The sequence below is a fragment of the Aotus nancymaae genome, unplaced genomic scaffold (genome assembly GCF_030222135.1).
Source record: "Aotus nancymaae isolate 86718 unplaced genomic scaffold, 86718_ANA_hifiasm-v0.15.2.pri h1tg000004l, whole genome shotgun sequence".
In the NCBI taxonomy this organism is placed as follows: domain Eukaryota; kingdom Metazoa; phylum Chordata; class Mammalia; order Primates; family Aotidae; genus Aotus; species Aotus nancymaae.
The window spans coordinates 19,447,107-19,472,762 of NW_026988415.1; the positions used below are offsets into that span (position 1 = coordinate 19,447,107).

The following is a 25,656-nucleotide window of genomic DNA, read 5'->3' on the forward strand; positions in this document are numbered from 1 at the left end:
GCTATTACACAGAATCTTTATTTCTAACAAGCTTCCCTGGTGATTATTATGTGCATTGAGAACCAATGATTTAGGACAGGGACATGGATTCACTTGGGCTGGAGTGGGGCCTGGGCATTGGCATTTAAAACATCAAAAAGCCTCTCTGGGTGATTCAAATGTGCAAGCAAGTTTGAAAAGTCTGACTTACGGAATTGCTAAGGAAGACTCCAGATGAGAAATTCATGCCTGCACGCTAAATTTCCTCCTCCTTTGATTTTCCTTCCGCTTCTCCTCCCATGCAGCCCAAAATCATGCCGCCCACACCTCCAGCCCATCCTGGTAGCACTTTACCTTGGTCTTTGCTTCTACGACGAGAGCCACGTCTTCAAGACGGATCCCAAATTCTCCATCCTTATAGTAACCAGGTTCTGGAAGACACAGAGATGCTGGTGGCATTAAGCGGGGGGAGGGCCCAAGCCCAGGCTTCCTGTACCTACTGATGAGTGGCTGGAGGGCCTGGCAGCCTGGCTGTCCCCTGGCTGTTGACTCTGGCAGCCCCACAACTGGTTAGATGCTTGTTGGCTAAGCAGAGGCAACCCATCCCTGTCAGGCCTCACACTCCCCACAGGTGCATTGCTAACTCACCCTTTCTCCCCTGTAGCCCAGCAGGGAAGCCCTAAAAGCCCACTTGGGTCCTGAAGGCACTCCCATCTCCCTGGATGCCACTGTCCTTTTACTCTAGCATTTGGCAACTTCAGGGTCTGAATATATAGTTGGGTCTACAGTCATAGCACCCTGAATGCGCCTGATCTCATCGGAATATACAGCTAGGAATCAACTCCCAAGGGCGAAAAGAGGGTATGTGCTGAGGGGAGCTGGGGTTAGGGTGGGACAAGCCATTTGGGACTGGGTGTAGGGCTGGGAATGGGGAGGTGAGTCCGAGCTGTGTTAGTGCCTACTGTGCTCCCCTGGAGGCTGGCACACCCTAGACTGCAGTCCTGGGCTAGCTCTGCTCTGGGATAGGGTGGTGAGGTAGAGGGACCCAAGGACCGTACCAATGGAAGTGAACATGCCCTTGGCCATGACGATGTTGTTGGACTGGAATCCCACTGGCCCTAGAAAGGAAGACATAGCATGGTATCAGTTCTCCTATATTCAGCAGCTTGGAAGTGAGCAGCTTACAGGGAAGAGCAGATAAGTGGGGATCCCTGAGCATCTTTACGACACGGTCCATTGTATCATTGTCTGCCTGGGCCTGGCACACACCCGATTGGCTCTGGCTTTTATTATTTATTTAGGTATTGAGAGGGGTCTTGCTGTGTTGCCCAGGCTGGAGTGCAGTGGCGCCATCATGGCTCATCACAGCCTCAACCTCCTGGGATACTCCCACCTCAGACTCCCGAGTAGCTGAGACTACAGGCACACGCCACCACACCTGGATACTTTAAAAACATTTTTCTTAGAGATAGGGTCTTGTGTTGTTTCCCAGGCTGATCTCAAACTCCTGGCCTCAAGTGATCCTCCCACCTTGGCCTCCCAAAGCACTGGGATTATGGGTGGGAGTCACCGCATGCAGCTGGCTCTGGTTTTTATTTCTCTGGGGTCTATACAAGTTAGCCACTAGTCCTTGAGCCTCTTTCTGGTGCCCTTTTGAATGCCAATCAGCCAGCAGGACTGGCCTGCTGCTGGCATTCCTCACTTACCCTGTGGAGCTGGGTAACTTTGGGTAGATCATGGCACCTTGGTGGATCTTGGTCATTTCCATACCTGTGAAATGCTCTACCTCCTTCATAGAAGGGATCATAAAAGGGGGGCCCTGGGGAGTGCTGAGAAGACACCTACACTCATGCACACACAGGAAGTTGCCAATGCCGTGGCCTGTTCCATGACCATAATTGAGCCCAACATCCCACAAGGCTCTGCGGGCAAAGGCCTCCACCATTCGCCCTGGAAGGGAAGAGAGATTGACCCCAGTCAGATGGCTGTCCCCAGGATTGTCCACCTTGCCCCTTTCCTGCTCCACTATCAGAGCGGTGCCTAAGAAGAGGGGCCTCTGAGAGGCCACTAAGCATGCACTGATGCAATGATGTTGGGTTGGGATGGAGAAGAGCTGATGGACGGAGTTAGTGGTTCCCTGGCCAGACCGGCCCATCACTATCTCCAGCTTATACATTGTATCCATTACTATAATTTCTTTCCATCTGTCAGGGCTTTGCACTTTGACACCTACTTCCTCTAAGAATCCACCCATAACTGCTGTGGCCCAGCTGATCTCTCCCATCTCTGAGCAACAGTGTTAGATTACGAGGCAGGAGACTTGAGTTCAAGGCCTGGGTCTCCCGCTAACATTCTGCGTGACCTTGGCCAAGTCACTTTCTCTCTCTACGCTAGATTTTCTCATCTATATAAGGGATGGGATGGTGACAGAATACCTGCCCCACCAGCCTCTCAGGGTTATGGTCCGAGTCCTGTGAAATCAGGGCCTGACGCTGTGTCCAGCCTGGTTTCTGGAACCCACCTGATGTAGCAGCAGGAAAAATGAGCATGGACAGGTCAATATTTCCTATCAGCACACGGGTGTACGCCTCCTGATGGGGAGAGGAAGAGGTGACGTGGAGGACAGGAGGAGGAGCCAGGGGAGCTTCCAGGCCTGGGCGTGTGTGGGCAGGGTGGAGGGAGTTGCATTGTCGTGTGTGGCTGCCTGTGTTTGGGAAGATGGTCAGTGGAGGCTGAGGAGGGCCTTCCCAAAGCTGGGGCTCCATCACGTGCTTCCCGCTGGCTGGTCTATGAATCATTACTGGATGTAATCCCAGCACTTTGGAAGGCTGAGGCAGGCAGATCACCTGAGGTCAAGAGTTTGAGACCAGCCTGGCCAATATGGTGAAACTCTGTCTCTACCAAAAATACAGGCATGGTGGCACATGCCTGTAATCCCAGCTACTCGGGAGGCTGAGGCAGGAGAATCACTTGAACCCGGGAGGCGGAGGTTGCAGTGAGCCAAGATCACACCACTGCACTCCTGCCTGGGCGACAGGGCAAGACTCAGTTTCAAAATGTATGTATCTGCAGGAGACACTTGGTGGCAGTGAGCCGAGGCTGTGACTCCCTGGGCTGCAACCTGACTCAGCCACTGACTCTGTGACCTTGGGCAGGCAACTTTAGCTGCTGTGTGCCTCAGTTTCCTTATCTGCGATGGGACGATAACGGTCCTGGCTCCTAGGCTTGTTGGGAGAGGAGGGCGGACTAAGGAACGGAAGGCGGTGCCTGCAGTGCGCAGGCTTCACGGAAGGTTAGCACTCTCATTCCTGTGGTTGCGACAGCTGTTGAGTTTTCTTAAGGCCTTTCATGAGAGTTGAGGTTTGCTGATTTGGCAGCTTAGCCTTCCTCTGTCACGGGAGGGAGGTGGGCTGACAGTGGCCTCTTCTGGTCATGTCCGGAGGCGATGTGGTCAATCTCCTTCACTACACATGTGCACAGGCTGTGACACTGTGCAGGACAGCCAGGGGCAGCAGACCCTGCTAAACTGTGAGCCGCTGGAGGCTCGGACAGCATTTGGTTCCCCTCTCTGTGTTTCCAGCACCATGTCTGCTCCATGGTCGGCCTGCTGAATGCAGTATGACCGCAGCTCAGCTCGAAGGCAGCTTGCTGCTCCACCCCCAGGGCTCTCTGGTGCACAGAGACAATGCCCTGGCCTCTGCCCCAGCTGGCAGCCCTCACTGTTTCCTGAACACCTCTGGCTCCTTCCCATCGCGGAGGCTTCACTTGTGCCGTTTTCCTCCGCTTGGGATGCCTTTCTTTCTCCTTTCTGCTGAGTATAGGGCCAGGCACACAGGCACCAAAAAAAAAAAAAAAAAAAAATCTGTGCACGGATTTACCGGAATAGGATGAGGGTCAGCTTGGGCTGAGACCTTGTCAGTGGCCGGAAATATCCCCAGGGAAGCAGCAGGGAGCACTGGGTTTTCCGGCACCAACTGTGTGACCTTAAGCAAATGACTTAACCTCTCTGAGCCTCAGTTTCAGCCTCTGAAATGGAAGTGATCTTGATTGCTTGGGTGCCCCCTTGGGGGAGGGTGTCGAGGGGAAATCTGGGCCCAGGCTTACCTTCTGGAAGGCGGAGGGGGTGCCCCAGTGGACTGTTCTGGTGATGTCTGTGGTCCCGTCCCTATGGAGAAGGGAAACCAACACGTCCCGCTCTGCCAAATGCCTGGGGCTAGGGACTGGGCCCATGTGCTTTCTGTGTGCTTTCCACAAATGGCAGGGCTGGGCTGGGGTGGGTGGACGGCGAAAGGGAGCAGACAGTTACCATAATCAAAATCCCCCCCTTTGGTGTCTATGCATAAAAGGCCTCTCTGCAAAGCTATCAAGTTAAAAGCCGCTACATTATCTGACAAGCGTGACTACACTCCTCCCCCATCCCACTCATTTGGACTGTTTTGTAAATCTGGGTTTCCTTGGGTCCAGCTGCTTCTAGGCTTCCTGGAAGGCAGAAAGGGGACTGTCCTGTTTTTACAGCTGGGTAAACTGAGGTCCAGAGACATTATGTTATCTTAACACTCTCATATTCAGATAGTTATGGACCATTTACAGGACACTTTTGCTGCTCCCCAGGAAGAATGGCAGAGCAGGCCTCATTATCCCCATTTCACAGATGAGGCCATTGAGGCTATGTGGTTGCTTCACTCTCTGAACCTCAGTGAAGCCAGGCGGAGAGCAAGCACTGCGTCTCCATGCAGTCCTCTCCATGCGGTCCTCTCCATGGCAAACATGGATCTGACTCAGTGATTTGCTGAGTTCCAGTGAGGTGAAGCCTCAGCCTGAAGGTCTGACTCCCAACCCCCAGCTGCAGCGGTTCCCCCAGGATGGCCCCCGTGATCATGCCTTGGTGAGGGAGAGGAGAGAAATGGCCCCAGGGTGCCGGGGGCTCCTCCTTGGGTCATGGGGTGTGGTGAACTTCTTCAGAAGGAAAGAAGAGGAAGTAAGGTGACCATTTCCCTGGCCTCACCCTACTCTGAGCACACCCTATTCCAGCAACGCCCCCACAAATTCACTTCCCCTTTGCTCATTGGCCAGCTCAAGTACACACAGCATGGAACTCCTGATGAGCAAAGGCTGCTGAGCACCTGCTACTCTGGTTCCCTGAGAGCTGCGCTAAGAACAAGCAGCCTCTGTTGTTAGCACATTCGCCATTTCCACAGGGTAGAGGCTGGGAAACCATTGGAAACTACCTGCTCCTCTATAGGCTCAGCACGGCCCTTCTTTTGCTCCACCCCACGCTTCCCACAGTCCACTTCCTTCCTCAACGAGAAGGGAAAATCTTTCAGGTCAGCTCAGCTCAGCTCTGTTGTGAATGATTGGTGACACGTTTGGAAGGAATGGGCTTAGCTTATTCTTTTTTTTTTTTTTTTTTTTTGAGACAATGTCTTGCTCTGTCGCCCAGACTGGAGTGCAGTGGCATGATCTCAGCTCACTGCAACCTCTGCCTCTTGGGTTCAAGCGATTCTCCTGCCTCAGCCTCCCTTGGGAAGCATGCTCCACCACGCCCTGCTAGTTTTTTGTATTTTCAGTAGAGATGGGGTTTTACCATGTTGCCCAGGCTGGTCTCGAACTCCTGAGCTCAGGTGATCCGCCTGCCTCAGCCTCTTAAAGTGCTGGGATTACAGGTGTGAGCCACTATGCCCGGCTGGGTTAGCCTATTCTGCATGGCTATCAGGTCTGAGCATTTAGGTTGTACACTGTACAAGGGTAGCCCATCACAAGGGTTGCTTCTCTCATCTGCCCCCACCTCCATCCAGACCAGTGCCATGGGGAAGAGGGGGCTGAGGAGTCTCCATGAGGTTGGTGGTGCATGGGCTGTGTCCAGAATGTGCATGAGTGGGGTGAGAATAGGATGTATGTGTTTGTGCAGCCAGGCAGGGATGCTGAGTATAGTTGCTCAGACTGTGTAATAATACATGGACTTAGAAAACACTTCACTTGAGGCTGGGCCTGGTGGCTAATGCCTGTAATCCCAGTATTTTGGGAGGCCGAGGCAGGCGGGTCACCTGAGGTCAGGAGTTTGAGACCAGCCTGGCCAACATGGCAAAACCCCATCTCTACTAAAAATACAAAAAAAAAAAAAAAATTAGCTGAGGGTGGTGGCGGACACCTGTAATCCCAGCTACTTGGAAGGCTGAGGCAGGAGAATCGCTTGAACCCAGGATGCAGAGGTTGCAATGAGCTGAGATTGCGCCACTGCACTCCAACTTGGGTGACAGAGCAAGACTCTGTCTCAAAACAAACAAACGAAAAAAATAAAACCAAAATCCTCCCCTCCCCAAAAACACTAAACGTTTTACTTGGGCAAGGGGAGTCTTTTCCTAATTCCCACAGAGGTGCTGCCTGGGTCCTGCCACGATCCCAGCCTCTGCGTATTTCCCACTGTGTAGGGACCCCCTGTGTGAAAATGGGAAGGATGTTGGCGGCTCATTCCAAGTGTCTCCTTTCTCAGATGAAGAATCCATGCCCCAGGAAGGGAAAGCTTCGGCTGACTCTAGGCAGGCCCAGGAGGTCTGAGCAGAGACATCCAGGCGGGGGTGGGGTGAAGGGTACATACCAGTACTGCCCCCCAGAGTCCAGCAGGTACATCTCATCTGAGGACAGCTTGCGGTTCAGCTCCCTGGTTGGGCTGAGAAGGGGAGAGAATGCTGAGAGGGGCAGCCTAACGCTGCGCTGGGTCACATGGGGGTCCTTGGTGGGAGGACCTCTGGGGCTTGGGCTTCCGGTCCAGCTCCTCTGGGGGAAGTCATTCTCTCCCAAAGGGCCCTGGAAGAGAACTCAGCTTCCGTTGCTGCCATCCTCAGCACACATCTGTTAATCCTGCATCTGGCTGAGCCAGGCCCTGGTCCCCAGGGAGGAGAGAGGGAGGAGCCCAGAGTGTGAGAACTGGGAGAGCCCGAGAGACCCCCCAGCCCAGCCAGCTCCCTTTCCACAAGGAAAAACAGGCTTATGGAGGCCGAGGGGTTTGCATGAGGGCACGCAGTAAAGCAGTGAGGAGCTGGGCCTCCACCCGGATGCTCCCTCCGGCCCTTTGTCTCTGACTTCCTGCTGCCTCTGAGAGCAGACAGTCCCCAGAAGAAGCCAGAGCACAGGAAGGGAGGGTCCCTCTGGGGCGGGGCTGCAGAGCAAGAGGTGGTGAAGCTGAAGAACACCCACCCCGCCGCTCTGGCCCAAGTAGGGAGGAGGGGCTGGGGCAAGGCAGCTGAAGGCGTGGGAGACACCAGGGGACACCTGGGGAGGGAATTGTGTCACAGGCCAGGCACTCCCTTGGAGGGCATTGACCTCTCCCTGCTGTGCCCATGCCAGGCAGAGGCAGCTGGTCAGCTTGACCACCCCCTCCACATTTCATCAGGCAGGCCTGCAGCGGTATGTTTTCTGTTTGTTTGTTTGTTTTTGAGATGGAGTATTGCCCTGTTGCCCAGGCTGGAGTGCAATGGCAAGATCTTGACTCACTGTAACCTCTGCCTCCCGGGTTCAAACAATTCTCTTGCCTCAGCCTCCCAAGTAGCTGGGATTACAGGCATCTGCCACCATGCCTGGCTAATTCTTGTATTTTTAGTAGAGACGGGGTTTCACCATATTGGCCAGGCTGGTCTTGAACTCCTGACCTTGTGATCCACCTGCTTCAGCCTCCCAAAGTGCTGGGATTGCAGGTGTGAGCCACCGTGCCCGGCCACAGGGCTTTGTTTTCTATGGGGTCAAATACCTGGCTAGCCTGCATCTTGGTCCCACCTTGGTTGGTTCAGACTGAGTGAACAGGTCTCTCTCTGTGTGAGCTCGTAAGCTTTAAGAATTAGCTGACATAAGCAACACACAGGAAGCCAGGGAAAAGCATCCAATGGCTTCGGTGCCTCCCGTCCAGGTCCCCCAGCCTCCAGCGCTCAGGCCATTACATTGCAAGGCTACTCCCTACTCCACACTGAGCTCCTCTCCCAGCCCCCACAGGGCTAAGGGCCTCAGACCTTCAACGTGGACTCAGGTCCCAGAACATTCCCCTCCCCTCACCCTGTTCCTCTACACACACAAGAGGATCCCCCAACAGGGTTCCTGAAAATTCTTTTTCCTCAAGTACCTGTAGTGGGGCAGGGCAGCATTCAGGCCACTGGCAGAGATGGTTTCGAAACTGGGTCCAGAGGAGAACTGTTCTTCTCTGGAAAGTACAAGGCAAGAAAGGGTCAATGAATGGGTCCATGGACTAGTGTGGGCCCGGGATTCTAACCAGATCCAATGAAGGTCGCGGCTGCCTCTACCTCTCAACCAGACAGCATTTGGCTCTCCCAGCCCTCACCTCCTGGTTCCCATCTCCCCAAACCCTGACCTGTTATTTATAGAGGAAGATCAGAGAAGGACACGCTGTAACTGTAGACACCAATTATTTCCTCTCCACCTCCATTTTATGGATAGGAGTGAAGAAACCCAGCTCCCTGTATCTGGAAACTCCTCCAGCCATGGAAGAGCATCCTGTACCTCAAACCTACAATCTGGACATGACCTGGGCCAAGCATGCCCTTGGGAATCCTCCTCCCTACCTGGTATTCTCAAGTGGTCCAGGGACTGACCTGGCCTGAGCCACAGCCTCCCCCAGGGAGAGCCAGACCGTGCCTGAAGCAGACACTGGAGGACACTATTGGGTTGTGGCCCTTCAAGTTGTCCTGCTTTCGGCGGGGCGGGAAATGTCATCCAACACTCCCTGCTCAACTCCCTGACCACCCAAGAACCTGTCACTCCTTGTTCTACAGAGCTGTCCCCCACCCAGCCCACATACAAGGAGGATCTTCCTTAAGGGGACCAATTCCCCCTCCCTGCCCCCACTGCCACACTAAAAAATAGCCAGAAAGGATGGCCCTGGCTCTTCACCCTCGGAACTTGTCCACGAGCTCTGCCCCTGAGAATTCGTCCACCGTGCCTTTGGGCACATTCTTCTCCAGCCAGACCAGGTACCGGATCACGGCCACAGCATCCCGCACCTGGAGTTGGGGAAGCAGGGAAGCAGAGAAGCCGGCTGAGGTCTGGTTGCAGTCACAGGCTCTGAGTTGATGGAGATCAGATAGCTATTCCAGGATGTGGAGCTTTAAAAAACACTGACTATTTGATGTCAAAGAATTCTTGTTCGTGTTTATAGATGATCATACTGTGTTCCTGTTTTTGAAAGAGTCTTGTGTTGACGGCTGAAATGACACACTATCTGGGATTTACTTTTAGAAGAATCCAGAAACAGAGGGGTGGGGTGGTGGTGGTAATGAACAAGGGGTTATAGACAGAACAAGAATGGCCATGAGTCAAGGATGTCGAAGCTGGGTGAAGGGACACTGGATTATGGTGACATTTTCTCTACTTTTTTGTATGTTTAAAATTTCCTATGAGACAAAGTTTTTTTTTTTTTAATTTTAACAAGAATTTTTTTTAAAAAAATTGAGCCATCCTCTTGCCAGTGTGAGGAAATCATTATAGCTAACACTTATTTAACACTTAGAATGTGCTAGGCAGTGCTCAGAGCAATATATATACTCATTGAATCCTAACAACAACTGTTTGCTGTAAGGTTACTGTTATGGTCCTCATTTTACAGATGGAGTAATTGAGGCTCAGAAAGGTAAAATGACTTGGCCAAGGTCACCCAATTAGGAGTTGGATGGAGCTGGGATTTGAACTCAAGACACCCTAACTCCAGGGCCTACACTCTAAACTGCTATACTATATGGGGAACAAGGATATGAGGTACATGTGGGTGCCCAGGAATAATTTGGTGTCTGCTTCTTTATTTCTTTTTCTTTTCCTTTTTCTTTTTCTTTTCTTTTTTTTTTTGAGACAGTGTCTCACTGTGGCCCAGGCTGGAGTGCAGTGGCGCAATCTCAGCTCAATACAACCTCTACCTCCCAGGTTCAAGTGATTCTCGTACCTCAGCCTCCTGAGTGGCTGGGACTACAGGTGACCGCCACCATGCCCAGCTAAGTTTTGTATTTTTAGTAGAGACGGGGTTTCACCATGTTGGCCAGGCTGGTCTCAAACTCCTGAGCTCAAGTGATCCTCTCACCTTGACCTCCTAAAGTGCTAGGATTACAGGCGTGAGCCACCGCGCCTGGCCTGCTTCTTTGTTTCATTGAGGATCTTCTTCAGGTTCTTTCCTTTCTAACTCATTAGGCTGGTAACTCCCAAAAGGCCACATCTGCCTGAATGGGAACTTACGTGGCTGGCCTTAAGGAGGGCCTGCTCCTTGCTGTTCTTCACCGCCTTGGTAATCATCACTGGGGAGTAGGTGTCTGTCACGAGTTTCTCCTGTTGGGGGCAGGGAGGAGAAAAGAAGGTGTGGGGTCACAGGTCTGGGGGCACAGAAAAGGAGGTCTCCATGGCACAGAGGTGTTTTCAAATGACTGCCAGGAGGACCCAGCAGAGGTGAGACTTGACACCGTTTCGTGGCAATGCCCTCTCCTCTGTGTGCTTCCTGTCTTTCCTAGTCTTCCACATCCAGCTGAACGCGCTCTCCTTCCAGGAAGCCTTCCTTGATTAACACTGCCTTGCTTGGCAGTGAACTCCCTGTCTTTGGATCCCACTAGCACTCTGGGATGGATCAGAGCGTGGCCTGAGTCAACTGGTGGGCTGTTCTGACAGTGTAAGTTTCCTGTACATATCATGACAGCTACCATTCATTGAACGCCTACCATGTGTCAGCCATGTACACTATCTCCTTTAAATCTCCAGTGAGCAACTCCTGTGAAGTTGGGACTCTTACTGTCATTTTACAAGTGAAGAAAAAGACCCAGATTGGCTAAGTTGCTTGTCCAAAGTCAGTGCACAGCTAGTTAGGGGCAGAGCTGGAATTCATTTTCAAGTTTGGCTCTGCCAGATCAGGCCGTATAGTCTCTAGCCTCCTGACAATTTTGTGAGCTCTCTGGACAGACCTCCCTGTTTCCTCTTCTGTCTCTTCCCAGTTAGGCCTAGAAGGGAACTCACTGCACAGTTGTTGGCTGACCAGGTGACTGAATGGCTGAGGGGCTTCATCCCACTTTAGGTTCAGACTTAACAGGCCTGGAGCGGGAATTGGTGCCTGGTTTGGGCTGGGGCCTGGCAAACCCACCTTGGGTATCACTTCATAGATCCCATACGTGGTATAGCTGGTCCCAATCCAGATCCTCACATCTCCTAAGGCGTAGGCTTGGATGCTGTCACGAACTTGGCTGTAATCCTCAATTTGCACACACATGGGGCCTGTGCAACTGGAGTTCAGATACGTCAAGGTTTCGGAGCTAAAGCGACTCTTGTTTGCAAACAACCTGGGTGGGGAAGGAAGACAGAGAGGCCCCTGAGCATCTGCTAAGGATGCAAAGCACCAGAGGCAGACACAATCCCTTTGTTTCTGGAGGTCAAAGGAAGCCAGACCCAGAGAGTCAATCAGGACAGATTTGGGATTCAACAGGGACAGAGGTTAAAGAGTCAGGAAAAGCCAACAGGAGGTTTTCTAAAGGTCATGCTGGGGCAGGCACCAAGCTGATGGGCAACCAGAGGCTGTATATTAAGGCGGGATCAGTGGTGGGTCATCAAAAGGGTGGAAGTTGGAGAAAGTCCACGACAGCAAGCTAAGGAAAAGCCATACCTGATAGAAGAGTCTGTGAGCAGCGCGTAGGAATAGAAGAAGGGGTTATAGGGGATGTCACTGGCTCGAAGGTTGAAGAGCCCTGGGAAGAGAATTGACAGAAACTATTTGATGCTCATCTGCCTGAGGCAAGCCTTTCTCTCTCTCTCTCTCTTTCTTTTCTTTCCTTTTTCTAGGACACAGTCTTGCTCTGTCGCCCAGGCTGGACTGCAGTAGCGCTATCTCACTGCAATCTCCACCTCCCGGGTTCAAGTGATTCTCCTGCCTCAGCCTCCCGAGTAGCTGGGATTACAGGCACACACCACCATGCCTGGCTAATTTTTGTATTTTTAGTAGAAACGGGGTTTCAACATATTGGTCAGGCTGGTCTTGAACTCCCAACCTCAGGTGATTCTCCCGCCTCGGCCTTCCAAAGTGCTGGAATTACAGGCATGAGCCACCGTGCCCGGCCAGAGGCAAGCATTTCTGACACCTTTGCCCCACTGTTTCCTTTGGCCCCCAAAGATTACCAGCAGCATGCCTGCATCATCTACCTCTGCATGTTACTCAATCTTTTTTCGGGGGGCTTTTGTTTTGGGGGGCTCTTTGAGATGCTATTGAGAGTTATGGATCTTTTCACCCCAGAAAAATGCAGACACTTAGCAGTCAGCACACAGGTCCAGTGTGTCCCTGGAATATCTGAAGCCCAGCCATAGGGATCAGACAAGAAGCCCTGAGCCATGTCGGGAAACAGTAGGGTCCCACTGGGTGCTGAAGCTGGGCATATGAGTGCTGTGGGGTAGCGGCTAAGTGTTGGGAGGCATTTACTGGTCCTCCTCCCCTGAATGAGATGGAAGCACTTTGCTGCTGTGGCCAGTTCGTTCCTCCGGCTTGCTCAGGGCTACTTCATGTCCTTTTTCTGCAGCCATGAGCTCCTGTCCCCTTACCCTTCTAGGTTCCCATGGGCTGTGACCATGGAATTCTCAAGAACTGGTGGGCACATGATTATTAGGGGAAGAGCAAGCTCTGTGCTGCAGGGCGCAAGAGGTCTGGGGTATTGGGGAGACCCCGGCGCCCACCCATGTCTGCAAATCCACACTCACAGGCCGTCTCCTCTAGGGCCGACAGAAGGATGGCAGTTGGGGCCTTCTGATGCTTCTGCATCTGGCTTCGGACGCCAGATACTTTCTCTTGCCAAGTGCTCCCTAGAAGCAAAGGAGCCCAAAGAAAGTGTAAGCGACACACCTTGCCTTTGGCACTCAGTTCCTGGAAGGGCAGCCTTAGGGTAACAGTTTTCCACCCTTTTAAGGAAGCAGTGGAACCCTTTCCTCAAACAAACTCTTACTTGTGTACTCATCAATGACATGGGCCTTGGACCCAGACCAGGCTCAAATCCTGACTTTGCCATTATTGGATGGGTGACTGTGGGCAAATTACTTAACCCCTCTGTGTCTCATTTTGCACATCTGTAAAATGGGGATGGAGTATAACAAGTATCTGCCTTAATAGGGTTGCTATGAGGATGGACTCAATTAATATTTGTAAAGCATACAGAAGGGTATCTTGATAGGTAGTAACTCTTGTATCCTTCTGATCAAAAAATAAGCATGCAGACTGAGACCAGGAGAGCAGTCCTAGTTGAAGGACAAACTGATAGGGCTGGGGCCATGTTCAACCTTCTTCTCTACAGTAACCCCAGTACTTACTAAGCCACGGGTACTGGGCTAAGCACTCCATGAACATTGTTCTAATTGTTACCCATTCTATTTCACAGAGAAGGAAACTGAGGCTTCAGAGAGGTAAAGTGACTTGTCTAGGGTTTTACGGATGCAAGAAGTGGAGCTGGGATTTGACTGCTGGTCTGTCTGACTGCCTGGCCCACACTCTTTTTTTTTTTTGTTTTGAGATGGAGTCTTGCTTTGCCGCCCAGGTTGGAGTGCAGTGGCACAATCTCAGCTCATTGCAACCCCAGCCTCTCAGGTTCAAGCAATTCTCCTGCCTCAGCCTCCTGAGTAGCTGGGATTACAGGCATGCGCCATCACACCCGGGTTTCACCATGTTGGCCAGGATGGTCTCGATCTCTTGACCTCATGATCCACCCGCCTAGGCCTCCCAAACTGCTGGGATTACAGGCGTGAGCCACCGTGCCCAGTGGCCCACACTCTTAATCTGTACAGGCACTGTACTGTCTTATTAACATGGTCAGTCTCCAAATCTGTCCTTAAACTCTGTGTCACAGCGCCATCATTTCTAGGATGCTTATATCCGGATTCTATGACTTTAGTTTTCATCTTCTATCTTTGACCCCTGCAAGATATTCAAAAAGTCTACCCCTAGGCAGGACTAGGAGTTTGATGGCCGGCGGTCATAAACATTAAGGGTCCTAGTTGGGTTCAGATATGAGTATAAATAACTTAATGTCGTGAAAAATACTTCATGTAAACAGGTAAAACTATTCAACAAGGGCCAAAACTTTGGGTACAATACATTTTGTAGGTTTATTTTACTACATATTTTACCATAATTTATGTTATGTGTAAAATGCACATAAAATGTATCATTTTAACCTTTTGAAAGTGCACAATTCAGCGGCTTTCAGCACACTCACAATGCTGTGCAACCATCGCCATGCTCTAATTCTACCACATTTTCATCATCCCCAAAGGGAACCCCGTACTCACTACGGAGTCACTCCCTATCCCCGTCCCCCAAGCCCAGGAAACCACTAATCTATGTTCTATCTCTATGGATTTGCCAATGCTGGATATTTCATACAAATGGAATTGTACAATACGTGGCCTTCTCTGACTGGCTTCTTTCACTTGCAATTACGTTTTCAAGGTTCAGGAATATGATACCTTTCTGAGAAACCAAATGAACCCAAATTTCAACGGTCTGATGCGTACAGGTATCTTTGAGTAGCGAACTTTTCATGTTCTGCCCTTTGCACTCTCCTCTCTCCTTTAAAACTTGCAAGTGGCTGGAAAGTCTCTCTCGTCTCTATGAGCTTATTGAAGCTGAACTCTGTTCTTTGGCTTCCAAGCTCAAGCTCCAGACGCCTTTTTCTTTCTTTTTTTTTTTTAATTTGAGACGGAGTCTTGCTCTGTCACCAGGCTGGAGTGCAGTGGCGCAATCTCGGCTCACTGCAACCTCCGCCTCCTGGGTTCAAGTGATTCTTCCGCCTCAGCCTCCCGAGTAGCTGGGACCACAGGCGCGTGCCACCAAGCCCGGCTAATTTTTTTGAATTTTTAGTAGAGACTGGGTTTCACCGTGTTGACCGGGATGGTCTCGATCTCTTGACCTCGTGATCCACCCGCCTCGGCCTCCCAAAGTGCTGGGATTACAGGCGTGAGCCACCGTGCCCGGCCTCCAGATGCCTTTTTCTTGAAGACTGGCAGCATGCAATGACTCGGCATCCCCTCATTTTTGGGAAGTGACAAAACCCTTCCAAATTCTCTTCCAGCCCCGAGGAAGGTTTTTCTCTTGTTTTCCCCCTCCTCTTCCCGACATAACTTTGACTTTCTTTATTCTGAGTAAGATGAGCTTTATTTATGATTTAACAGTCTTGGATAGCAAGTTTCTTTAAAAATGGCATTAAGATACAGAAAGAATGATTCTGCAAGTTACATCAGAACAGATAAAGAAAATGGGACATAATTTTCACTTGTTTCATCATCACTGCTATTTTGAAATCTCCCTGCTGCTTTTTTGGCTCCTTTCTAAATGAGAAATTGTGTGGACTTGCATGTGGAAAGGGATCTCTTAGCCTGATCAGTGTTACTAAGAATCCAAGTTCATTGCCTCATTCAGAATTCCCAGGGAGATAGGAGTGGTTGGTGGCCAAGATACTGATTCATAATCAGGATCCTGGTCCTCGTCCGGACTTTAGTTATGACTTACAGGAATCTTACAGCATACTGTTCTTTTGTGATGTATTTAGATAGTGTCAACAGGGTCAAGGTTATTGATGTTATATTTTTCTAACTTCTCTGATTGGTCCAGCAGAACCTGAACTGTAATCTGTGCTACAGAATAATTCTGAACTTAGTTGTTTACTTCTTCTGTCCACTCCTGCCCACCTGACCCCAGCCATCTCACAAATCTAAATTCTTCATTACAAGAGGGTCAGAATTAAAGATCTGAACCATTCAATATGAACCAGTCTCCACCACTAGACAAGCAACTCATATCATGTTTTTTCTCTCTTGAAAGGGGTTGGATGTTTTCTCTCATCTTTCTCTGACTCCCTTCTTTCCTCCCTTCCTGGTTCATCTTGCTTCAAATCCTAATATTCTTTAATCCAGCATTTTCTCAATATGGCCTGAGGACCTTTGGATTCAGACTCCTCAAAGGGAAGGGGCCTGAAATCCGCATTTTATTTATTTATTTTTTGATAGAGTCTTTCTCTGTCACCCAGGCTGGAATGAAGCGGTGCAGTCTCGGCTCACTGCAACCTCTGCCTCCCCAGGTTCAAGTATTTCTCTGCGTCAGCCTCCTAACTGGGATTACAGGCCTGTGGTACCACGCCTGGCTAATTTTTGTATTTTTAGTAGAGATGGGGTTTCACCATGTTGGCCAGGTTGGTCTTGAACTCCCGACCTAGTGATCCACCAGCCTCAGCCTCCCAAAGTGCTGGGATTACAGGTGTGAGCCAATGGCACCCAGCCTAAAATCTGCATTTTAAACAAGCATCCCGGGCGACTCAGGTGCATGCTAAGGTTTGCAAACCATTGCTTTGGTACCTCTGAACATGAAGTTTGCCGTAGTAGCTGGGATCCGCGTTGCTACAAGTTGGGAGGGAAACTGGGCTTACTGAATCACCTGTGAATGCCTCCTGCAGGGCATAAATGGGTTGGTTTGAAACCGGTGGCCTCTCTGATCCCCACACCAGGTCCACAAGGTTGGTTGTGATGGACACCAGATGTCTGTCAGAGCCTTGGAGGGCCAGATCATAACTCTCCCAGGTGTCTGCAGAGACAAGAAGGAGTCACTTGTCCCTTGCCCATTTACGCCTCAGGAAAAAACTGTGATTCAAGTGAAGTTAGTCCTGGTTCCCTTTGCCTCCCTTTATAGCCCAACTTCCCCGAGCCTGCCCCAGAAGCCTGCCCATCGCCCCCCACTGGAATGTGTGCCCACACTGGGATGTTTCTCATCCTCTTTCTGCTTTTCAAGCCTAATGCCCTGAGCCCACTCTAATACTGACCGTCACAAATTGGCTAAGCTTGTCTTTTTCTCTGCCAGTGGCTGTGGGTGGTCCTTCTTTTGGGCACTAATTATTTTATCTGGGCTTCAGCGTCACAGTCCAAAGGAATGGCGACGGTCAGGCTGTTGGACAGGCTGGCAAAGAAGCCAGTTCTAAAGCACAAGCCTTTCAGTACATATTCATGCGGACTCCCCCTTTGGGGGAATGAGTTGGCCAGCTGTCTGGGGCTCCAGAACTCAGGGAATTGTATTCTCAGGGGCCTTTTTTTTAAAAAAAAAAAACCTCAGAGGCCCTCCCAAATCTTTGACCCTTCTAAGCTACCTTCCAGAAGAGAGCTACCAAGTGATTCCAGCACCATCATTGGTAGAGTTCCAGGGCACAGAGGATGGTTCTGGGTTCAAGCATATCCTGGCCTATTAATTCACTAGATCTTTAATGATTCACTGAATCTTCTAGTTTGGGTCTCTGCACTCATGAATTTTAAAATATTTGTATTCATTCTTAAAATGTATTTTAATTACACAATCCACGAGTACATCCTCATTGTAAAACATTCTGCAACTACAATTTTAAATGCTCTATCTTTATAGTCCCACCGCCCCTCCTTCTACCAAGGTCCATTTCTTTATATCCCAGGGAAGCTGAGTCACCCTCGTTGGCACGGACAAATTCAGGGACTGAGGGAAGAGCATACCAATGGATAAGAGGAAGGGGTCAAAACCCACACGCTCTCCAGCGGGAATCTCGGTGAGGAGCCAGGTGACAATAGGAGTGGTGCCAACTGAAAGAAAGATAGGAAGGAACACAGAGGTCACCTCCAGGGCCAGCTCCAGGCCCTCCAGTCAGGGGTTCTGTCTGATCATCCTGCCATGTGTGTCTTCCTTGAGATCAGTGTTGAAGGTCAGGGATGGCCTCAAATTTCCTAAGCTGCCCATAGGGGCCCAGCATGGTCTTACATGCACGCTCTCACTTATACCTTCCTGAACCTAGTCCAGGTCCCAAGACTTGGGGGCCAAATCCATGTAGCCCTTCTACCTTCCTTATGGAGCTCCCAGTTACAGTCCATCTGCCGCTCAGCCTGAGTCCAGTAGCGACTGTCGGTCCATACAGCTGCTTTCTTCATGGTCACCACTGCCGTTCCTGGGGCAGAACAGAGAAACTTGCAGGTGAGGGTGAAGGGGAGGAACGTGGCATTAGCCGATGGATGTACAATGCAGCGCTGGCTCTGAGAATACCACAAGGGGCCTCTGGAAAGAGATTCTGTCCTCCATTGGAAGGAAGCAAGGAAGGAGATGTTAAAGAGAGATATAGGGGAGCTGCCAGAAACTTATCCTGAATCAGGCACCTCTGCTTTGTGTTGAGAGCTGCTTGTGGGGGTCATTAGGACTTTCAGCAGAAGAAGTGACGTCGACTTTTGGCTGCATGTAGGCGCTCTCAAGAAAGATGGGGCTCAGTGTCAAGACTCGGTGGCTGATAGGGATGCTAAACCAGAGACTCAGCTGTGGACTGGTGGGGAAGACTAATCCAGAGACTTTGGCAAAGAGCCTATGGTGCATGAGGCAGGGCAGTTTGAAGCCCAAGAAGGAACGTTTGATGATCAGGAAAGGAAGCTTGGATTTGATTGAAGGGAGCAGGATCAGGGTGCGAGGCCCCTTCAGAAACTATGACTTCATCAAGGGCTTCGATGTTTGTGTCTCATTTGGCCATGTGAAGTGATGTAAAAAGACTGGCAGAGGAAAATTTTGTCCCCAAATGAGCCCTCATGTGAAGGGAATCAGCAGGTTCTTAGTGGTTAGAGGTAGAAGTAGCAAGTATTCAGAAACGGAGCCCGGGAGTGCTGGACTGGGCGTGGCTGCAGCAGAGGTAATGAGCATGGGAAGGCAGCCGGGGGATGGGGCCTCATGTGCCTCATTTCTACACAGAAAGTGGCTGGTGGGCTATGAGATATATGCCCTGGGGAACCTGATGGTTTTGGGGTGGTGGAGGGAGAGAGAGTAGGAGGGTTTTCTCTACAGTAGGTTCTGGGGTCCCAGCTGCTGTGACTCTAACCACACTAGGTCCTCTGTGACCGCCTCTGGATCTACCAACAAAAGCAATGGGGCTGGGTAGTGACTGTTACCTGCAGACCCTGTGAAGCCTGTAATCCACGCACGCCTCTCGTCACGTTGGCTGATGTACTCATTCTAAGAAATCAACATCATCATTAGCCTTTCTCGTGGAGTGAGATCCCACATGAAAGACCCCCAGCCACATCCCAGTTCTTTCTGTCTGTCAGCTCCAACCAGTCCTATAAGCACAAGCACACCAGGCGCCTCTTCCAGGAAGCCCTCTGTAACTCTCCTTCAATATCTTGCCTTACTTTGAACAACTGTATCTTTTGCAGTCCAAACCCCACTGTCCACACTGGACTGTTGTACAAAGCAGCCTTGTTGTCCTGCCCTGCAAATTCTATGCACTCTAGGGTCCTGTCTTTTGGTTCGTTTGGGTTTTCCCCTCCAGTTACCCCTTCTCCCTCCTGAGTCTAGCATAGTAGACTGGGAACGTCATAACTTCTCTGAAGGGTTTACGCATTATTGTATTTTGATCCGCATAATCCTTGGAGCCAGATCTCATTACTCCCGTTTTGCAGAAGAGAAAACTGAGGCTCAGGGAAGTTCAGCTACTTGGCCAATGTTCTTAGCCCTTCCCAGCATGTGGGAAAACTAATTCAAACAATCTCATCGACACTGAAAATGCCCCCTCTTCCAACTGGGCTGGTGTTGGAAAGGTGGATGGGGTGGAGGGTGGAGCTAGTGGGAAACGGTGGGGTGGATGCCCTCCTCCCCAACCAACCCCACACTCCCATAACCCAGGATTTTGGATCATTTTGCTACTCCGTTCCACAGAGTACGGGAAGGGAGCTTGGAGTTCTTCCAGTCCAATTTCCAGCCCACCTTCTAACCTCCTAGGGCAGGGATACTCTAAACATTCATCCTGGATCTGCGTTCTAGGAACTGATGAAAATTGATTCTGAAGTTGTCGATAGTTTTATTTTTTGAGGTCAAGGCGGTTTGGCAATGTCTGCCTGCCTATGTAGAGGAATACATTCAGTTGCCCTAACACTACCATGCCCATGCTCTCCACTTCCCTCCCTTTGCCTGTCAGATCCTTTCTCTGCCCTCATCTTCTGAGTTTTAACAGCTCCTGTTTATGGTCTCTGACCCAGGGCAGCGGAGAGGGCAAAGGGGAGAGAAGCCGTCCCTTACCATGTGAGCATCCGTGTCTGGGATGATGTAGGCCGAGAGATTCTGGGTCTGCATCTGCTGGCGGAGGGCTGCGAGTGACACTGTGGTGTTGACCACGGTAACTGGAAGGTACTGACAGATGACAGGAAGACACCGAGACACACACAAACAGATATGCACGTTGTTTAGAGAAAATGACACCTGGGTCCCTGGACTCCAGAAGAGGTCCCAGCCTCCCCTAAAGCAGGGGTTGGGGGAAGTTAGGCTGGCCTGGCTTGGGAAGGAATGGGGAGGCAATTGATGTTACTGCTTAATGTAGATCAAGATTGCCTGGGTTGAGTGGAAATGGAGGTGTTGAAGAGTTTGGAAAGGGACCCCTTGTGACAGTAATGGGACCTGAGTCTGGGAGGAGGGTGTGGGTGGTAACTGCAGGGATCTGAGCTCTGGCACTGGGCCAGGTCATGCAGACGGTCCTTCTTTAGCTACCTGGGGGTAGGGTTGCCAGATTAACAAATAAAAATACAGGACACTCATCTAGTTATGTTTGCATTTCAAATAAAAAGTGTAAAATATTTAAATGTAAGTATTATATTAAAACACGCACAATTTGAGGTGTACTTGTACTGTTCTTACTTATTATCTAAAATTCAAATGTTACTGGGTGTCCTGTACTTTATGGCAACCTTCCCTTCAGGGAGCTGTTTCAGGTTGCCACCCACTGGTCCCAAATGGCAGAGGAGAGTGGATGAATGCCCCCAGCAGTTTGAGATAGGGCCCAGAAAGACCCTTTCCAGACCAGCTATTTCTTTAAAGGGTCTTTTATCTTTAAAACCAAAAGCATGCTTTTGTTTGTGCTGTTTTGCCGTTTTGCTTTCTACTCCACGATATATCCATGCTTGTTTCAATATAAAAGTAATGTGGTTCGCCCACCTACCTGCCTGCCCCAGGGGTCCCATAAAGTTGATATTGCTAGCAGATGTACTGCGATTTTCCCCATGGCTTATGGTGCTGCAGGCATGCCTACCCCTTAGCCCTACTCTGATTGTAGAAAGAATCACTCTGGTCTCCAGCTAGGAAGCTGACTTCCCAAGCCCCTTCTGCGGGGCCTTCTTCTAGTCTTCACACCCTAGGCCTCCCTCTCCTGCCCTTCCGTTGGCTCTTCTTTGGTTTTTGTTTTGTTTTGTTTTTGAAACGGAGTCTTGCTCTGTCGCTCAGACTGGAGTGCAGCGGCACGATCTTGGCTCACTGCAATCTCTGCATCCTGGGTTCAAGCGATTCTTCTGCCTCAACCTCCAGAGTAGCTGGGATTACAGGCATTTACCACCATGCCCGGCTAATTTTTGTATTTTTAGTAGAGACGGGGTTTCACCATGTTGCCCAGGCTGGTCTCAAACTCCTGATCTCAGGTGATCCATCCTACTCAGCTTCCCAAAGTGCTGCGATTGCAGGCTTCAACCACCAAGCCCGGCCTCTGCTGGCTCTTCTAACCCCTATCTTTCTCCCTCCTCCCTTCTGTGCTTCTCTTTTCGCTGTTACTCTAGAATTTGTCTTTTCTTTCCTCCCTTCTTCCTCGCCTCTGCCTGGCCCCAGCCAAAGGCCAGCTAGGGGCCTCCTGCCCTCCTCCCTCCTCCTAGGGGGGCTTCCCAGGCTCACAACAGGGTAGAAGCAGATAACCTGCTGCGAGAATGAGTGGGAGGGAGAGGAGGGTACCCAGAGAGTGGAGGGGGGAGGAGCCTCAGAGTCGGAAAGCGCGGTAGGGGGAGGGGCTACCAGCTGAGCCAAAAGGGGATGGAGAAGATCATAGGGCAGGGCAGGGGTGCCGCGGGTGCAGGGGTGCACGGAGCGGGGTGCGCGGGGCGGGAGTGGGAGGATTCGCGGGGGCGGGGGGCTGTGCGTGGGGGCGAGGGGGGGCGAGGGGCACTCACTGGGGGGTTGATGGAACAGTTTCTCACATCCTGTCCTCCAACGTCCACTGCCTTTGGGTGGCCCCAGGCACAAGCTAGAAGCCGGGAGAAAAATCCAGGGTCATTTGGGGACCTGCTAGTTCCTAGAGAGGGCAGGGGCATGCTCCCTCAGCCCGCCGCACAGGGCCTCCATCTTTTGAAACGCACAAAGCTGGCCAGCTCCACTTGAGGATAAAAATAATCACATTTCATAGGAAATCAGGCTGAATTGGATAGCACCCTGGGTCACAATCAAAGAAACCTGTTTCACAGACAAGTGATTGCCACTTTTGGATGGGTTTTAGTGCTCATTAAATCAATTTTTTCTTCTAATCTAATTGGGTCTTTTCGGGGTCTAGTGAAGTGGAAAAGTTGTGTGTAAATTAAAATTTTGTAATCAAATTTTCTTTGAAATGCTCTAGAGGATCACACTAAATAATCATCCCACCTTCATTTTAGCCTTTTCTAAATCCAATTGTATAATATATTGGGTTTACTTTAATGCAAGGCCCCCTTGCACTGCTTCTTACAGTCCAAATATTTGCCTATCATTCCAGGCTCATTTTCAATATTTATAAGACAGAAACCCCAGTCTGGTATGGTGGGAAAAGGTGGATTAATTAGTATTTAAAGATACCCTATTATGTACCAGATACTGAACACAGCAATTCATCTACAGTATCTCATTTGATATTGTGACAGTCCTATGAGGTGGGTATTGCTGATTTTCTGCGGAGGAGGAAGGAGGAAGCCAAGGCCCAGACAGATTTGGTAACTTGCCCAATTTGTGCCACTAGGAGTCAGTGGTAGAACAGGCATTCGAACCCAGGCCATCTTTTTTTTTTTTTTTGGAGATGGAGTCTTGCTCTTGTTGCCCATGCTGGAGTGAAATGGCGCGATCTCGGCTCACTGCAACCTCTGCCTCCTAGGTTCAAGCAATTCTCCTGCCTCGAACTCCTGAGTAGGTGGGATTACAGGCATGTGCCATCACACTCGGCTAATTTTCTAATTTTACTAGAGATGGGGTTTCTCCATGTTGGTCAGGCTGGTCTTGAACTACTGACCTCAGGTGATCTGCCCTCCTCAGCCTCCCAAAGTACTGGGATTATAGCCGTGAGTTACCACACCTCCAGGCCATCTTATTACAATAGAGGTGAGTGCCCTTTCTGTCCTCCCACTCCGCCAAATATGAGAGGTGGGCCAGGAAAGGGTGACGCCATAGAAGGGACAGAATATATGGAGACCTAGTTTCCAATTTGAGCTCTGCCCCAAATTTAGAGTGACTTGAGAGTGACCCAATATTCATTGAGCAAACATTTCCTAAGCACCCACTGTGTGCCAGGCACTGGGCTAAGTTCTCCAGGCTCTGGATCTCTAGAAAGGAGGGGCTTTGATTAGATAAAGTCCTTTCTTGGCCCGAAAGCCAGTGGTCTCTGATAGTCCTCACCCCTAACCCCCCTATCTTTTAGTGAGGGATTTCCCTAGAGAGCAATGGGGGCCTGAGTGTGAGGAGACATTACACTTCCCCAACCCCACACTCCTCTCCCTGCTTTTTTTTGAGACAGAGTCTCGATCTGTCACCCAGGCTGGAGTGCAGTGTTGCGATCTCGGCTCACTGCAATCTCTGCCTCCCGGGTTTAAGCGATTCTCCTGCCTCAGCCCCCTGAGGAGCTGGGATTACAAGCATGTGCCACCACGCCTGGCTAATTTTTGTAATTTTAGTAGAGATGGGGTTTCACCATGTTGGCCAGGCTGGTCTTGAACTCTTGACCTCAAGTGATCTGCCTGCGATGGCCTCCCAAAGTGCTGGGATTACAGGCATGAGCCACCATGCCCAGCCACACTTTTCCCTTCGGAGTGGGTTGAGCTACAGATGCAAGGAGGGTGGCCTGATTTTGCCTGGATCTCACAAACTCAAGGGTCAGATGCTACCCATACTGTTCATTTAAGAAAACAAACACCCATTTCTGTAGCAACAGATCCCTGGCAAAATGTTGACACTAAGATGCTAACATAAGAAGCGGGACACAGCCAACTTATGTCTCTGGACACCAGAATATGCTGTTCTCTGAGGCCAGCGCTGTGGCTCCCAAGAGCAGGCTTTGTAGCTGAATGACTCTGCCGTCCCTGGCGCAAGGCCTGGCACTGCGTAGGTGCTCAGGAACTGGACACTGAGTGACTCATCAGGCCATGGTGACAGACAACAGAGAAAGGAAGGCTAGGTTGGGAGTGCTGAGCTGGGCACCTATTTGAGGACAGAGAGTGTGCCACAGGAATGACAAAGACGCTCTCCCTGACCAAACTTTAGTCAGGATCCCCCAAAGCCTCTTCTCCACTTGGCCTTGACCTTGGCCGTCTGCGTCTGTTCTGCCCTTGCCAGGCCTGCATCACCCAGTCTTAGCAAGAATCCTGCTAAGTCAGTTTAGACACCCTTGATATCTGATCACTCACTCCGGCCTGCCGTCAGCAAGAATCCTGTTCAGTCGGTTTAGCAAGAATCCCCCTACCCTTGCTATCTCCTCTTAATACGTTCCTATCCAAGGGGACTCCTTCACTCTGCCCCATCTCTCTCCTCTATTGCAATGCAGTAGTCTTAAATTAAGTTTTCCTTACTGTTTTAACGAGTGTCAGAATAATTTTTTTCCTTTAACGGGGGGAATGGAAAGGTGCCAAACCAGACTCAATCCAAGTCACGAGGGCCCCCAGAACTGGCCCTGAAGTGCCTCTTCCTCAAGACAGAGAGAGGAAGCAACAGAAAAAGAGACGCTTGGGCCCCAACCCTCACTCCAACCCTTTCTGAGCCCAGAGGGGAGAGGTCAGAGCTGGCTTCCAGCGGAAGCTAGGTTGCACGTACCACAGAGAAGGACCAGCCAGGGGCAGCAGCCCCAGTGAGCCCGGGCCATGGGGTCTCCAGATGCCGGCGCTGGGTGGATGGAGGGACAGGGGAGAGAGAGAGGGCTCTTTCTCGGGCCTCTTCCTCCAGGCCTTTCCTGGGCGCGAGCAGACAGGGGTGTGGGCTGGCGTCAAGAAGGAGGCGTCTGGCTGCTGGATGGAGAGGGCCTCTCTGGTCTTTTGTTTTGGAGGCTCTGGGAGCCAGGTAGGCAGAGAAGCTTTGGGTTGCCCGAGGCGGACTCTGCAAGTTCCTAGTCGTCTAGGATAGGGTGTGAGGCTACCCCGGGCAGAGTCCAAAGATCTCGGAGACAGAGGTACAACAGCTGGTCTCAATCAGCCTGCTTTTCCCAGCCCCCTCTCAGCGGCCAAGCCCCAGCCATTCCTGAATTCTGTCCCGCTCCCTCCAGCAAGCTGATTCCCATTAGCTCCCACACTCTGGGCTCTGGCTACAGCACTGCTTCTGTTGTGGGGATGGAGCTCTGCCTCCTGCTGCTGCCCCTCCTCCCCTCCTCTTCCTCCTCCTCCTTTTCCTTCTCCTCTTCCTTTTTCCTCCTCCCCCTCCTTTTTTGCCTCCCCTTTTTTCTCCAAGCTGCCTGGAAAAGCCAGTGTCCTCTCTTCTTGTAGAGCTTGGAGAGTCCCACTGTACCCCTTGGGAAAGTTGGTTGTGACTGGAGTGTGACTCTTGAGCTAGGATGAGTCCCCCCAGAAGCGCCCACTCTGTAGAAGTGCTGCCAGCTCTGGTGGCTCACCCCTGTAATCCCAGCACTTTGGGAGGCCGGGCAGAACACGAGGTCAAGAGATGGAGAC

At 50.9% G+C, this 25,656-nt stretch overlaps 1 protein-coding gene across 1 annotated transcript in view; it reads right to left on the bottom strand.

Annotated features, from left to right (window-relative positions):
* Positions 1 to 25,266, bottom strand: part of XPNPEP2 (X-prolyl aminopeptidase 2) — a 31,610-nt gene extending 6,344 nt beyond the window's left edge. Inside the window, exons 1-19 of the mRNA XM_012458727.3 lie at positions 24,812 to 25,266; positions 21,940 to 22,013; positions 20,036 to 20,146; positions 18,910 to 18,973; positions 17,826 to 17,930; positions 17,485 to 17,571; positions 16,409 to 16,555; positions 12,691 to 12,792; positions 11,609 to 11,690; positions 11,093 to 11,288; positions 10,204 to 10,293; positions 8,875 to 8,984; positions 8,090 to 8,167; positions 6,575 to 6,646; positions 4,084 to 4,144; positions 2,501 to 2,570; positions 1,825 to 1,929; positions 1,038 to 1,097; positions 334 to 410 (exon numbers count right to left, since the gene is read on the bottom strand). Of these exons, the coding sequence (XP_012314150.2) occupies positions 334 to 410; positions 1,038 to 1,097; positions 1,825 to 1,929; positions 2,501 to 2,570; positions 4,084 to 4,144; positions 6,575 to 6,646; positions 8,090 to 8,167; positions 8,875 to 8,984; positions 10,204 to 10,293; positions 11,093 to 11,288; positions 11,609 to 11,690; positions 12,691 to 12,792; positions 16,409 to 16,555; positions 17,485 to 17,571; positions 17,826 to 17,930; positions 18,910 to 18,973; positions 20,036 to 20,146; positions 21,940 to 22,013; positions 24,812 to 24,860 (1,740 nt within the window). The 5' untranslated portion in view covers positions 24,861 to 25,266. The remainder of the gene's footprint in view (positions 1 to 333; positions 411 to 1,037; positions 1,098 to 1,824; positions 1,930 to 2,500; positions 2,571 to 4,083; positions 4,145 to 6,574; positions 6,647 to 8,089; positions 8,168 to 8,874; positions 8,985 to 10,203; positions 10,294 to 11,092; positions 11,289 to 11,608; positions 11,691 to 12,690; positions 12,793 to 16,408; positions 16,556 to 17,484; positions 17,572 to 17,825; positions 17,931 to 18,909; positions 18,974 to 20,035; positions 20,147 to 21,939; positions 22,014 to 24,811) is intronic.
* Between the last annotated feature and the right edge of the window lie 390 nt (positions 25,267 to 25,656).